The following is a 13959-nucleotide window of genomic DNA, read 5'->3' as shown; positions in this document are numbered from 1 at the left end:
GCACAGGAGTGTGAGTGCGTGTTGTTTACATACATGGAGGTATCTCCAGGAAATTTGTACTCATATAAAAATATCTTCTACTTGGCTGTGTTTTCAAGTGGATTCTTCCAGTGATGAGAGGTGTATGCAGATCTTTTGAATAACTTTACTTTCATCTGCGTTAAAGCCTCCTTTTCAAACATCTGTTGGCTCTACTTGTTCTGTGGTGGTTTTTAGTGTGGGATTCTCCTTTAATCGATGTGCAAACTGTCAACAGGTGCGTCTCAGCTGATGCTGCCTAACAGAAGTGTGTGCGTTTGTTTTTTTTCCACGCAAATCAGAATAGGAAGGAACGGGTTCACTATTTTGAAAAAAGCCAAAGATCCTAAAGGTTAAAACCTCCAGCGGCCAAACGAAACTCAAAACCATCAAGGAAAGCAGCTTACCTTCAGCTGAGATTTAGAGACTTTCCCGCTTTTGTCCACATCCAGAGCTGTGAAGGCATGCCAAATGGACTTTAAAAGTTCATCCCGCAAGGCCATATCGGTGGAATATACCTCGTCTTCTTCTCCTGTACTTTTCCCCTCTTACTTCTCTCCTCTCCGGCTGCGTGTGTGTCACTCTTACTCTCTTGCTGTGTGAACTGTCTCTCTTCTGCTGTTGGACACGACGGGGAAAGGTCACGTGACCCGCCGTCAACTGCTGCGTGCTTGGCATCGTGATGAAGAACTGCAGCACCGCTCAGCGAGAGGAGCGCACACACATCAGGCACGAGTGTGTGTCACTGACGCTCTGTGCGGAGGGTATGTGAGGACTTTGTGGGTAAAAAAAACATTATTTATTTTTTACGTAAAAAATGACACATAATAGGTGTTTGAAACTACCTATGTTTCTGTTCTGTGTCCTGTGTACTGTTTGTTTGTATACGTGTCTTTTTGGCTGCTGTTACAACCAAATTTCCCCTTGTGGGACAATTAAAGGATTATTCTATTCTATTCTACCTTGCTAAAAAACAGAGAAAGTCGTTAACATATAAATATATGGAAAACCTAAACTGCCAGCTCAAAATTACTAAACTTTTAAAAATCACAAAATATTATTATTGTTACTAGTATGCCAATTATATGTAAATAAATAATAAATAATAATATTTTAGGCATTCATTTTGATAAAAACTTGCATGTTTTGTAGATGCATACAAAGGTGTGTTGTTAAGTTCACCTGTTGATTGATTGACATCAGTGCAGAGATCGTGTACACATGCCTTTCTCTAATATTTAATGACATTCATTTATCTGTGGTGTCATGTAAGCCTTTTATCTCTTTATTTTTCAGCGGTTTTCTGACAACTTAAAAGTGGGAAATTAAAGATTAAAATATAAAATTTCTGGATTTAAAAATGTTGCTTGATTAAGGCGCTAAAATGTAACTGAGAATATGTTTGTGTTAAAATCTAGATGGCTAAAAGTATTTGAATATTCTGAAAATATTTTACAAAGTGAAGTGACGGTCTCAATTTTTGGATTAAACTGTAGTGAAGTTTTCACTAAAGATTTAATATCCTCATCTGAACGTCTGTGGAAATCTCAGATAGAACCAAGTCAGTTTATGTTATTTTATGCAAAAAAAAATTTATATAATGAATTTTGTTTTTACACAGTGAATTTTTACTTGGGTTTAAAAATGAAGCAGTTATGATTAAAACTCCTGGAAAATAAATTAGTACCAAATTTGTGACTAATTCTAGATGGCCTGACCTGTAATACTTATCGTGTGATTTAGAAGTGCCACATTCTATTGCCCTAACATCTTTGAATTCAATTCAATTCAATTCAATTTTATTTATATAGCGCCAAATCACAACATAAGTCGCCTCAAGGCGCTTCATAGATACAGAGAAAAACCCAACAATCATATGACCCCCTATGAGCAAGCACTTTGGCAACAGTGGGAAGGAAAAACTCCCTTTTAACAGGAAGAAACCTCCGGCAGAACCAGGCTCAGGGAGGGGCGGCCATCTGCTGCGACCGGTTGGGGTGAGAGAAGGAAGACAGGATAAAAGACATGCTGTGGAAGAGAGACAGAGGTTAATAACAGATATGATTCAATGCAGAGAGGTCTGTTAATACATAGTGAGTGAGAAAGGTGACTGGAAAGGAAAAACTCAATGAATCATGGGAATCCCCCGGCAGCCTATGTCTATTGCAGCATAACTAAGGGAGGATTCAGGGTCACCTGGTCCAGCCCTAACTATATGCTTCAGCAAAAAGGAAAGTTTTAAGCCTAATCTTGAAAGTAGAGATAGTGTCTGTCTCCTGAATCCAAACTGGAAGCTGGTTCCACAGAAGAGGGGCCTGAAAACTGAAGGCTCTCCCTCCCATTCTACTTTTAAATACTCTAGGAACAACAAGTAGGCCTGCAGAGCGAGAGCGAAGTGCTCTAATAGGGTGATATGGTACTACAAGGTCATTAAGATAAGATGGGGCCTGATTATTTAAGACCTTGTATGTGAGGAGCAGGATTTTGAATTCAATTCTGGATTTAACAGGAAGCCAATGAAGGGAAGCCAAAACAGGAGAAATATGCTCTCTCTTTCTAGTCCCTGTCAGGACTCTTGCTGCAGCATTTTGGATAAACTGAAGGCTTTTCAGTGAGTATTTTGGACATCCTGATAATAATGAATTACAGTAGTCCAGCCTGGAAGTAATAAATGCATGAACTAGTTTTTCAACGTCACTCTGAGACAGGATATTTCTAATTTTAGAGATGTTGCGCAAATGGAAGAACGCAGTCTTACATATTTGTTTAATATGTGCATTTAAGGACATGTCCTGGTCAAAAATGACTCCAAGGTTCCTCACAGCGTTACTGAAGGCCAAGGTAATGCCATCCAGAGTAAGAATCTGGTTAGATACCATATATCTAGGCTTTTCAGGGCCGAGTACAATAACCTCAGTTTTATCTGAATTAAGAAGCAGAAAGTTAGCGGCCATCCAGGTCTTTATGTCTTTAAGACATTCCTGCAGTTTAACTAATTGGTGTGTGTTATCTGGCTTCATGGACAGATAGAGCTGGGTGTCATCTGCATAGCAGTGAAAATGTATGCTATGTCTTCTAATGATACTGCCTAAGGGAAGCATGTATAATGTAAACAGAATTGGTCCTAGCACTGAACCCTGTGGAACTCCATAATTAACCTCAGTGTGTGAAGAGGACTCTCCATTTACATGCACAAACTGGAGTCTATTAGATAGATATGATACAAACCACTGCAGTGCAGTACCTGTAATACCTACAGCATGTTCTAATCGCTCTAATAGGATATTATGGTCGACAGTATCGAATGCTGCACTAAGGTCTAGCAGGACAAGCACAGAGATGAGTCCACTGTCAGAGGCCATAAGAAGCCATTTGTAACCTTCACTAAAGCTGTTTCTGTGCTGTGATGAGCTCTGAAACCTGACTGAAACTCTTCAAATAAACCATTCCTCTGCAGATGATCTGTTAGCTGTTTGACAACTACTCTTTCAAGGATTTTTGATATGAAAGGAAGGTTGGAGATTGGCCTATAATTAGCTAAGACTGCTGGGTCTAGAGATGGCTTTTTGAGTAAAGGTTTAACTACAGCTAGCTTGAAGGCCTGTGGTACATAGCCGATTATTAGAGATAGGTTGATCATATTTAAGATCGAAGAATTAATTAATGGCAGGACTTCTTTGAGCAGTTTTGTAGGAATGGGGTCTAAAAGACACGTTGATGGTTTGGAGGAAGTAATTATTGAAGTTAACTCAGAAAGATCAATTAGAGAAAAAGAGTCTAACTTAACATCAATGGTACTAAGAGTAACTGTAGATAATATTACATCTGTGGGATGATTATTGGTAATTTTTTCTCTAATGATAAAGATTTTATTTGTGAAGAAGTTCATGAAGTCATTACTAGTTAACGTTAAAGGGATTGTTGGCTCAAAAGAGCTCTGACTTTTTGTCAGCCTGGCTACAGTGCTGAAGAGAAACCTGGGGTTGTTCTTATTTTCTTCAATCAGTGATGAATAGTAAGATGTTCTGGCTTTGCGGAGGGCTTTCTTATAAAGCAGCAAACTATTTCTCCAGGCTAAATGATGATCCTCTAAGTTTGTGACACGCCATTTCCTCTCCAGATTACGAGTCATCTGCTTTAGGGTACGTGTTTGAGAATTATACCACGGAGTCAGGTACTTCTGATTAGAGACCTTAGTTTTCACAGGAGCTACAGTATCCAGAGTCGTATGTAGTGAGGAGGTGAAATTATTAACAAGATAATCGACCTCTGTTGGGGTAGCATTCAGATAGCTGCTCTGCTCTTTGTTGGTACAGGGCATTGAAGATGATAACAGTGGGTGGATTATATTCTTAAACTTAGTTACAGCGTTTTCAGAAAGACATCTACTGTGATAAAGTCTACTCTCCACCGCTGTGTAATCAATTATTGTAAATGTAAATGTTATCAGGAAATGATCAGACAGGAGAGGGTTTTCAGGAAACACTGTTAAATGTTCAGTTTCTATGCCATATGTTAAAACAAGATCTAGAGTGTGATTAAAGTGGTGGGTGGGTTCTTTTATATTCTGAGAGAAACCAATTGAGTCTAATAACAGATTAAATGCCATGTTGAGGCTGTCATTTTTAGCATCTACATGGATGTTAAAATCACCCACAATAATTATTTTATCTGAGCTCCGAACTAAATTAGATATAAAGTCTGAGAAATCAGACAAGAAACTCTGTGTAAGGCCCAGGTGGACGATAGATGATAACAAGTAAGACTGGTTTCTGAGTTTCACAGCTGGGGTGGACGAGGCTAAGCATCAGGCTTTCAAATGAATTAAAAGTCTGTCTTGGTCTTTCGTTAATTAATAGGCTGGTGTGAAAAATTGCTGCCACACCGCCCCCTCGGCCTGTGCTTCGAGATTTCTGGTAGTTAGAATGACTCGGGGGTGTTGATTCATTTAAACTAACATAATCATCCTGCTGCAACCAGGTTTCTGTAAGGCAGAGTAAATTAATTTGTTGATCAATTATTAAGTCATGTACTAACAGAGACTTGGAGGAGAGAGACCTAATATTTAATAATCCACATTTCACTGTTTTACTCTTTGGTTCAGATGTGGATACTGTATTGTTCTTTCTTTGTAATTGTTTATGTTTAAGTTGTTTGTTGCTGGTTTTTAGTTTGTTTTTTGTCTTTTTGGAAGCTGACACAGTCTCTATGGAGATGGGTTTTTGGGGGGGTAGCAGAAGGAGAGAAGCTGCAGAGAGGCGTGTAAGACTGCAACTCTGCTTCCTGGTCCCAACTCTGGATAGTCATATTTTGGGGGGTTTAATAAGTTTGTCCATATTTCTAGAAATGAGAGCTGCTCCATCCAAAGTGGGATGGATGCCGTCTCTCCTAACAAGACCAGGTTTCCTCCAGAAGGTTTGCCAATTATCTATGAAGCCCACATCGTTTCTGGGACACCACTCAGACAGCCAGCAATTTAAGGAGAACATGTGGCTAAACATGTCACTCCTGGTCTGATTGGGGAGGGGACCAGAGAAAACTACAGAGTCTGACATTGTTTTGGCAAAGTTGCACACCGATTCAATATTGATTTTAGTGACCTCCGATTGGCGTAACCGGGTGTCATTACTGCCGACGTGAATTATGATCTTACTGAATTTACGTTTACCCTTAGCTAGCAGTTTTAAATTTCCTTCAATGTCGCCTGCTCTGGCCCCTGGAAGACAATTGACTATGGTTGCCGGTGTCTCTAGCTTCACATGTCTGAGAACAGAATCACCAATTACCAGAGTTTGACCCCCGGCGGGTGTGTCAACGAGTGGGGAAAAACGGTTAGACACATGAACGGGTTGGTGGTGTACCTGGGGCTTCTGTTTAGGACTATTCTTTGGTGTGAGAAATACTAATGCTGATATACTTTGTTGTATATCATTATGCTGGATGTTGTTTCTATTTTTTGTTAAACACAAATAATCATTTGTACTTAAAGATTCATTTTCAATCTTTCTGAGAGTTTTTCTCTCATAAAAATGCCACTGAACAGAAGGTGAAGTGTAGATGGTGAGATTTTATTAAAAAGAACATATGTACATGGTACAACAACAGAACAGACAACAGAAAAGTTACTGTTATGGGGTTACAAGAACAAAAGGTTGAGGAATGCTCGCCTAAACAGTAATCGAAGACAAGCGTTATGAAAAACAGACAGAAGAAAGAACGAACCAACAGAACACATGAGAATCGTAAGAACGGGACGATGATTGTAGTAATGCTACAGGCAGGGTTGGCAGCACTGATCAATAGGCAAGATTAAAAGCATGGATCAATTCTAACCTCATAGATAACAAGTTGGTTCACTGGTTGCGGTACTTCACAGACATTGGATAATTTTTTTATTTATTTATTTTTTAGCATGATCTATTTCCATCCGACCAGATACAAAACAGGATGGAAACAGGAGCTCCTGCTACTTGAAAATAAGAGCCAGTGACAGTTAACGATCCAACCTGAAACAGACCAAACCCTGACACACAAAAACATGGATAGCAGCAGGTTTTCATTTTCTTTTCTTTCTTTCTTTTTTTTTCTCTTTTGAAACAATGTGGTAAGCGCCACATGTTACCTCCAAAGTGCTCCATTACAAACACAGAAACTGTAAGTTCTCAGATCCTCTAGTAGCCAGCATCAGGCATGCGACAGGCAGTAAGGTGCGCACGGCTACATTGAGTACATTCACACATGGGGGGGGGGGGGAAGCTTCACTGCAGTTTTGATCTGCTGAAATGCACTTCGACTTAGTCGAGAGAAGTGCAAGGACAGGAATGGAGAGAATTGTCTGACAGCTATGCAAACCTAAAGAATGACAAAGTGTAAAAGGTAAAGCAGCTACCTTCCTTTCAAAAAGAAAAAAAGAAGTCCACTGGTGAAAGGACTGAACTATATTGGCAAAGAGTCTAGTGAGATGAGTTCAAGTCTGGTGCATCAACACTCTATAGCTTTGATTGGACAGAGGAGCCCAACTCCTCGACTGACAGGGTTGTCCTCCAAAACAAAAAGTTGTTTTTTTTTCTTTTTTAAGTGATCAGTTCTGGTTAAAAGGTCCATAAGCCTTCGTGTTTCACTTCTTATCGGGATGGAATAAAGTCTCAGTATATTGTGAGGCTGACCGATCGGCTCATTTTTTTCCCAATAAGCCTGGTGGTTCTGGAGTTCTGGACTGTGGAGCGGGTTAAGATCCTGTCCGTGGATAAAACTTTCTCCTCGGCTGCCGCTCTAGCCTGCTGGGCTTTCTTCAGCTCTCTGAAGAACATTAAAAGAAAAAGGGAATAAATGAGACACGTAGGAGATGGTAGACCACACTAAGAACAGTCCTAGACTTAGCTGAAAACTGTAACCAAATGAGCTAAGATAACTGAGCACAATCCTTGGGTTTCTCCCTCAAGCTCACTATGCTCACTGTTTATTATTTTAACTAAGGAATACAAACAAATTGCTGAATACATATTTCTTATAATGTGTTTGCTACTTTTATTTTTCAAAGTGACAGAGCAATGATTCCCAGCCCCCTCCTTTAACACTGGTGCAGGATAGGTACTCCATAACTGGCTTATTTGCTGCCATCACACAACTTGTCCAAACAAACTAGGAGTTTTCAGACTGTCAAACCACTGATGAGTGAAGACAATAAACACTTGGTAAGCTTCTGTGCAGTACGTACTTTTGAAGCAGGGCGTTCTTAAACTTCTCTGCGTTGAGCTCTACTCGGAGCTGATCAGCACTCATTCTGGCAGTGGTAAGAAGTACCGGGTGTTTGATGAGGTCAGAGGTTGATGGGCGCCTTGTTGGATCAGGGTGGATCATAAGCTGGGGAAAAAACAAAACAAAACAAAAACCTATAAATAAATTCACCAGAAAACTAAGCTGAGGTTGACAGTGCTCAGATTTACAAAAAAAAAAAAAAAAAGAAATACATTAACTACAATTCAATTATTAGATCAATTGTTTGGTTAATAAAATAAATAACAACATTCAAGACACTTTTCCACAGGAAGGCTAATATAGCTTATCTGGCATGACTCATGCCAGAGGCCAGGGTTTGAATCCACCTCGGCCCATCTCATGTGAAATTCCCTCTCACTCACTCCCTACTGACCTGTCTGCTCTCTCCTGTCCTATCAGAATGAAAGCTGAAATTTTAAACTTTTCAAGCACCCAATGAAAGTGCTTGAGAAGGGCCGCTTGAAAAACTTGAACTGGCCTGCACTGTCTCATAGAAAAATAAAAGTTTATCTTTATACATTAAAGTAATTGGGAACATGCAGCTTGGCTCAGATAAGCACAAAAGCTACGACATAATAACACCCATTCTTATAAACTCTAAAAGGATCTAAAAGGAAAGACAAGTGTTGTGCAGTTACCTTAAGAAGACTGAGAAACTCTGGAGAAAGCACTTGAGGAATGGCAGGGAGTTTTCCCCGTCTGATCTCGTGCCATTTCTCTCCATTGGTGGGTAGAGGTTCGGCCCCTGACGCGCTGACAACAGTCAGGGCCAAAGCAAAGATGTCTGCTTTTGTCAGGTTACTGTAATCCTAAAAAGAAAACAAAAATTATGTTGGACGTGCAGCAGAATAAGTACAAGCATTTTTTCTTTTTGGTTTGTTTTTTTAAGCAGGAAAACAAACCTCTTGTAAAACTTCATTAGCCAGGTATCTGCTGTCGCCCTCTTCAACCTGTGGATTGTTCACTCTTGTCACATGACCAAGATCACCTGGAGAGGGAACGCAGGTGAATGTGAGAATGAGCTATCTGACATTTAATAAAATGACAAACTAGATATTATAGAACTTTGGAGTGAGCGTACCGATTTTGTAGATGGCAGTAGGAGTCAGTCCTTCATCCTCGTCACATTCATCACAGCTCACTATGGATTTCCGTGAAATAAAGATGTTGCCTAAACAAAGAAAGCTTCCATTAGTTTCGGACTAGGAAACTTTAATGTTAAATGTCTCATCTCCTTTTCTATAAAATATAAGAATGAAGGCCAATCGCAACCTCAAACACCTTAGTGTGGATTTTTCCTGTTTTAAAATGGGCATATTGGGGGGCAGCTATGCAGATCAGCATGAATGGGCCACATAAAGCAGGGGTACACATTTCTTAAAAGGGGCAAACAGATTTAACGCTGTGGGCTACATACAACCCACTTTCACTTCAAGTGGGCTGGGCCACTTCAGTTCAATCCAATTTACATAGCGCTAAATCACAACAATGGTCGCCTCAAAGCGTGGCCTCTGAAACTCCCCTGCTGTCAGTGTAAACCTATGTGACATTGTAATATAAGAAAAGTAGTGCAATTTCAACTATACATCATAAAGGTTTTTCAACATGATAAAGAAAAGCTGCACTAGTCAATTAAATAGTAGCCATTACTATACAAATAGCTTAAATAGTAATAAATATTTGTGTAAAAACTGTAGAAAAGGTTTTGACATCTCATTGCTCAGACTGTTGTTGTGAGTTCCTTTAAAGAAAGAAAAAAAATCTAATTTCTAAGGTAGATTTCTAGTCCTAATTACTTAGATGTATCAAGAATATAGGAAAAGCTGTAAAACTTAAGAAAATACAGTTAAAAGTCTAAAAATTATGTCCTCCTTCACATTTTTCAAAGCCATGCAGTGAGCCAGATTGTTTTTCCTGGGCTGATTCTGGCCCCCAGGCCTCATGTTTGACACCCCTGGTCTAGGGTAAAGCTAAGGGACAGACTTTGAACAACTGAACTGAACCAGGAAACACAGCCCTGTCAGAAGAGAGCCTGTCTTAATTTTGCCCATTCATGGCATATAGCAAAGACAAAAAACCTAAAGAAAGTGACAGATAACAGTTATTTCCTGTTATTTAATAAGAACAAAATGTATATTACTTTTGAGTAACAAACAAGTCATCAAGTCTGTAATGACTGTTCGTTTTAACCAATGTGCATGATTTTTCTGGCTGTCTTGAACTTGCCGAGATCCCCGAAACATTTTTTCAAGCAGGAAAGCCCAATAATCCAACTTCTCAATAAGTTCGACGGCCATTCTTTTATGCTTTAAAAAAAAAAATACATCAAATATTGCAACTCCCAATATTTTAACATCAAGATCAATTACTCACTTGGTTTGATATCCATGTGCACCAGAGAGGTTGAGTGGATGTACTTTAGTCCCTGTGTGACCTGCACAAGCAGATTTTTCAGCTCAAGCACCGACAGGTAGCAGAGCCGTCTGTAGTTCTCTGCGATGACGTCAGACAGCGTGCCGCCGTTGCAGTACTCATTCTGGATGAGCATGTGGTCATCTTCAGCCCAGGCTGAGTAGTAGCGTACCACATGGGGATGTTGGCCCAGCACGGCATGAGCATACACCTCCCGTAAGGCATTTTGCCTGTGAAGGAGAACAGACCGTTTTAATTAGGACGTGACTGGAGCTGCTTTTGTAGTTCACATGAGTGGAGGTCAAAACTTTCCAGTAAAAGAACTTTTAGTGAGCTCCTTTAAAAACATGAAAGAGGAAACATGGGTCTCTTTGGGTATATACACATGTGTCTTATTACAAACACAGTAGTACAGGTAAGTTTGAATAATCCAGCCATCTTTCCACTCATCCAATTTGTATCCAATATTCACCACAAATAAATATGATCTTCGTTTGCGTAGTTTAAACAAACCAATCTACTTACTCGTCTACTGATCCCGCCAGAGGTTTCTTTGACCTCTTGATGGCATACATGCAGCCGTCAAGCCTTTTCACGCACTTGAACACAGCACCGAACTCCCCGCAGCCGATTTTCTCCAACTCGAGGAACTCTGAAGCATACCGGGACGTCATGTTGCTTTCCATCATTGTGATCCTCTGAGGGCGGGAGAGGAGTTTTAACAAAAGAAAATCTGATACAATCACTGAAATCCAACCATCAACCAGCACGAAGCTCGCTTTTCCAGTCCAGTTACCACCGAAACCAACAGGTTTACCCAGCTAATAGTTTTGAGGCAATTTACATATGAAATACACATGTGAATGAGCCGTTTCTATGTTGTGTTTAGAATAACAACGAGCATTGTGCAACATACTCGTTTTGGAATTTCCATTTAAATCTCGTTCCACAACATTTATAACTTCAACAATTACCAAATTTTCCTTTGTTGTAGATTTGTTAATTTAAAAAAAAAAAGTTAACCTGTGTGGTTCGTGTTTTGTTTTTAACTTTCGTGGTATGTTTCACAAATTTTACATCTGTAGCTACAAATTTAAAAGGAACCAAATAAAATTTAAATAGCAGCAAACTTTTCTTCACATAATTTCCCCTATAAGAGAAATTCATTTTACTTATGTTTATATGTGGCTTCCATTAAAAAAAACAACATAACCAAAACAGAATTCTAGACCTTTACCTACAGATGGAAAACCATTTCTCGAAAAATATTCTCTCATTTGGTGCTCTTACTGATGGTGATGGAAAGATGTATTTAACAAGCCCAAAATACACCGCACATATTTATAGAGTTTGACATCTGGTGACTGAAGGCTTCAATATATGACAATTTAGTCATTTATAAAACCTCAAATCTCTCAGACTCCTAGAAAACACTATTCACACCCAGACAGAATAAAGAAAACTTTTCTGGTTTGCAGTGCCAGCAACACACCCCAACAATAAAATAGAGGCACTGAATCTGACTAGAAATGACAAGAACATCTAAATACCTTAGATGGTGGCACCACTTCCTCCTCTCCTTCACCGTCACTCGCCTCCATGTCTTCTCCACAGGAGCTACAAGTGTAAAGATAAAGAATAATGTGGGTTAGCATTCTGTACAGCAGGGGGCAGCACTGAGGACTTCAAGAGCACATGGCAGAGTTCAGTGAGGTCGTGGTAAACCTCGGGTCTTATACTGCCAAATGTTTAGATATTCTGAAAGTGCTGAAGGAAACAGGTAAAGTTTAATACAGGTCTACAAAATCGGCTACTACATTGTGTGTTTAACGATTGTTGCATAGCTGTATTAACATTAAGGTAATTAAAGACTAACTGTTATGGCTGGGAAATCTGGAACAAAATCATTGACAGCAGTTTATCGACTCCAACAGCCACATTTCATACAATGACGTGTAACACGCGCTTTTTGAGGACTGATCTAAAGATGCAAAATATAAAGTTATGAGCTTACTCATTCCAGTGTGCTCGCTTTCTGTTGATTCTCTGCTGTGTGGCAGACTGAATGAGGAGGGAGTCAGGGGTGAAGGGGTTAAAGTTGACCAGGGGGGTCTGCTGTCTCTTGCCACTGTCAATAAGTGACTTTCCTGAAACGTCCACTTTCTTGAATAAGGAAACTCTCCTGCTGGAGGACCCCGGGCCTGAGCTTCTAGCTCTGGACAATAAACTCTGCAAAAGTCAGTATTAGAGATGAGAGAATAACAGAGCAGAAGGACTAAAAACACCAAAAAACCATCTGTTTCAACCAATATGCGCATAAAATAAGCTAAGAACAATAACTGGTATTTATAATGTAAAGGTACTTTAAATTAAATGCTCACTCGTTGATAGACATGCCCAGACATACAACTGTGTGGATGACTATAACGTTATGCAATAAGTACAGTTATACATTAAGTGGGTCAGTGGGTGATTAACGGACTCTCCAGAAGTTCAAAAATTTGAATCAGTGTGTTTGCTAAAAGGCCTGATCTCTTTCCACTTTTAGGCCCGAAAAGACAGAAACGATCGAAGCAGTAAGCTAAACTACAGAGACAAGACAAGAAAGTGCACTCAAATGTTCGGTTTTGCAAGAGTCTGATTATGAATAATGTCTCAAAAATTAAATTACATTTACCTTTGGTGTGTGCGGTGTGTCAAAAAGCCGCAGTTTCTTGAAGGTTTTGTGCGGGGGTGTGTCTGGACAGTCCGGGATCGGGGAGCTGGATCCCCCGTCGTCCGGAGATCCGGGACGACAGGGAGACCCTCTAAACAGCCGAGAGTTTTTCCGAGGGGATGGCGAACAGTTGGCAAATATAACACTGCTGGGTGACTGCAGGTGAGTTGGGGATCCAAAACTCTCCTCCTCGTCCCATAGCTCCACGTCTTCGTCCCCACCGGACTGATTCAGGGGGCTGCTGCTCCCGTCCAGGCATTTATCGGCGATGATCCGTCGCACTGGCATCGGGGAATCCATCTCCGTGAAGCCAGACTCTCCCCCTGTGCTGTTATTGATGTCCTCGATGATGTCGTCCTCTCCGTCGCTGCATGTGAACTGTAATTTCTGACGGATTGGCAGACTTTTGGGAGGAGATCCGTGCCGATGGCGGCTGTAGCTCGACATTTTCAGGATTTAAAACCCGGCTTCGTTGACGCCGTAAAAAAAACAAAAAACCCAAAAACTGAAAAGCACGCGGCGGATCCACAGCACTGCTGAAATGACGTTTTTTTTTATGAGATACAACACTTCTAGTTGCCTCAAATTAAAGGTACTGATCCAAAAGCCTGAAAAGAACGACTTTTACCTTCAGAAGCTTCGCCTACAAAGTTAATGTGTTTGCTGAATCTCACACGCCCATCCAACGCTAAAAATGGCCCCGAGAACAACGTCCGAAGTTGAGCTGATATTGAATTAATTCCGAAAAATAAAGCCCCCACCCGACGGGTGTGAGTGTCCGTCACTACCTTCTTGACGGCTGACTGACAGAGAAACACGTCTTTCCACAATTAAACCATTCCAATGTTTACAAAAAGTTTGAATGAGTCAACTACCAACTCCTTCCTATCACGCGCGTGGGAAAGGACTTCCCGCGACCGTTGGTCACATGCCATGCGCAGCCAATCACATCTCGTCCCTAAATTTTGAAAGATGGGCGTTCCAGTGCGGTTTCGGGAGACGTTACGTCATGAATAGCAAAGCAACAATCTGGC

The 13959-nt window shown here is 40.4% G+C and overlaps 2 protein-coding genes across 2 annotated transcripts in view; both read right to left on the bottom strand.

The window, feature by feature from the left end:
• swap70b (switching B cell complex subunit SWAP70b) overlaps positions 1-669 on the bottom strand; it is a 35480-nt gene extending 34811 nt beyond the window's left edge. The window contains exon 1 of the mRNA XM_085462583.1: positions 426-669. Within this exon, the coding sequence (XP_085318709.1) occupies positions 426-521 (96 nt within the window). The 5' untranslated portion in view covers positions 522-669. The remainder of the gene's footprint in view (positions 1-425) is intronic.
• Positions 670-6065: 5396 nt separating this feature from the next.
• wee1 (WEE1 G2 checkpoint kinase) lies at positions 6066-13868 on the bottom strand. The gene is made up of 10 exons (XM_085462582.1): positions 12887-13868; positions 12224-12438; positions 11760-11826; positions 10735-10907; positions 10171-10439; positions 8879-8968; positions 8700-8785; positions 8436-8606; positions 7736-7881; positions 6066-7317 (listed from the first exon to the last, which is right to left on the bottom strand). Exons 1-10 carry the CDS (start codon positions 13370-13372, stop codon positions 7164-7166), a joined length of 1857 nt encoding a protein of 618 aa, XP_085318708.1. The 5' UTR covers positions 13373-13868; the 3' UTR covers positions 6066-7163.
• Positions 13869-13959: the final 91 nt, after the last annotated feature.

The sequence above is a fragment of the Copadichromis virginalis genome, linkage group LG7 (genome assembly GCF_057382275.1).
Source record: "Copadichromis virginalis isolate Kocher_CV1m ecotype Utaka linkage group LG7, C_Virginalis_male_GT1.1, whole genome shotgun sequence".
NCBI classification, from domain to species: Eukaryota; Metazoa; Chordata; class Actinopteri; order Cichliformes; family Cichlidae; genus Copadichromis; species Copadichromis virginalis.
This window is presented reverse-complemented; position numbering and strand designations above follow the sequence as displayed.

Bases quoted from the DNA above. Each gene is read 5' to 3' on its own strand.
- wee1 (XM_085462582.1), bottom strand. From the start codon at position 13,372: ATGTCGAGCTACAGCCGCCATCGGCACGGATCTCCTCCCAAAAGTCTG. The intron at 10,908-11,759 runs GTATTTAGATGT...TCCCGCCCTCAG, and splicing joins AAGTGGTGCCACCATCTAAG to AGGATCACAATGATGGAAAG. The intron at 10,440-10,734 runs GTAAGTAGATTG...TCTCCTTCACAG, and splicing joins CTGGCGGGATCAGTAGACGA to GCAAAATGCCTTACGGGAGG.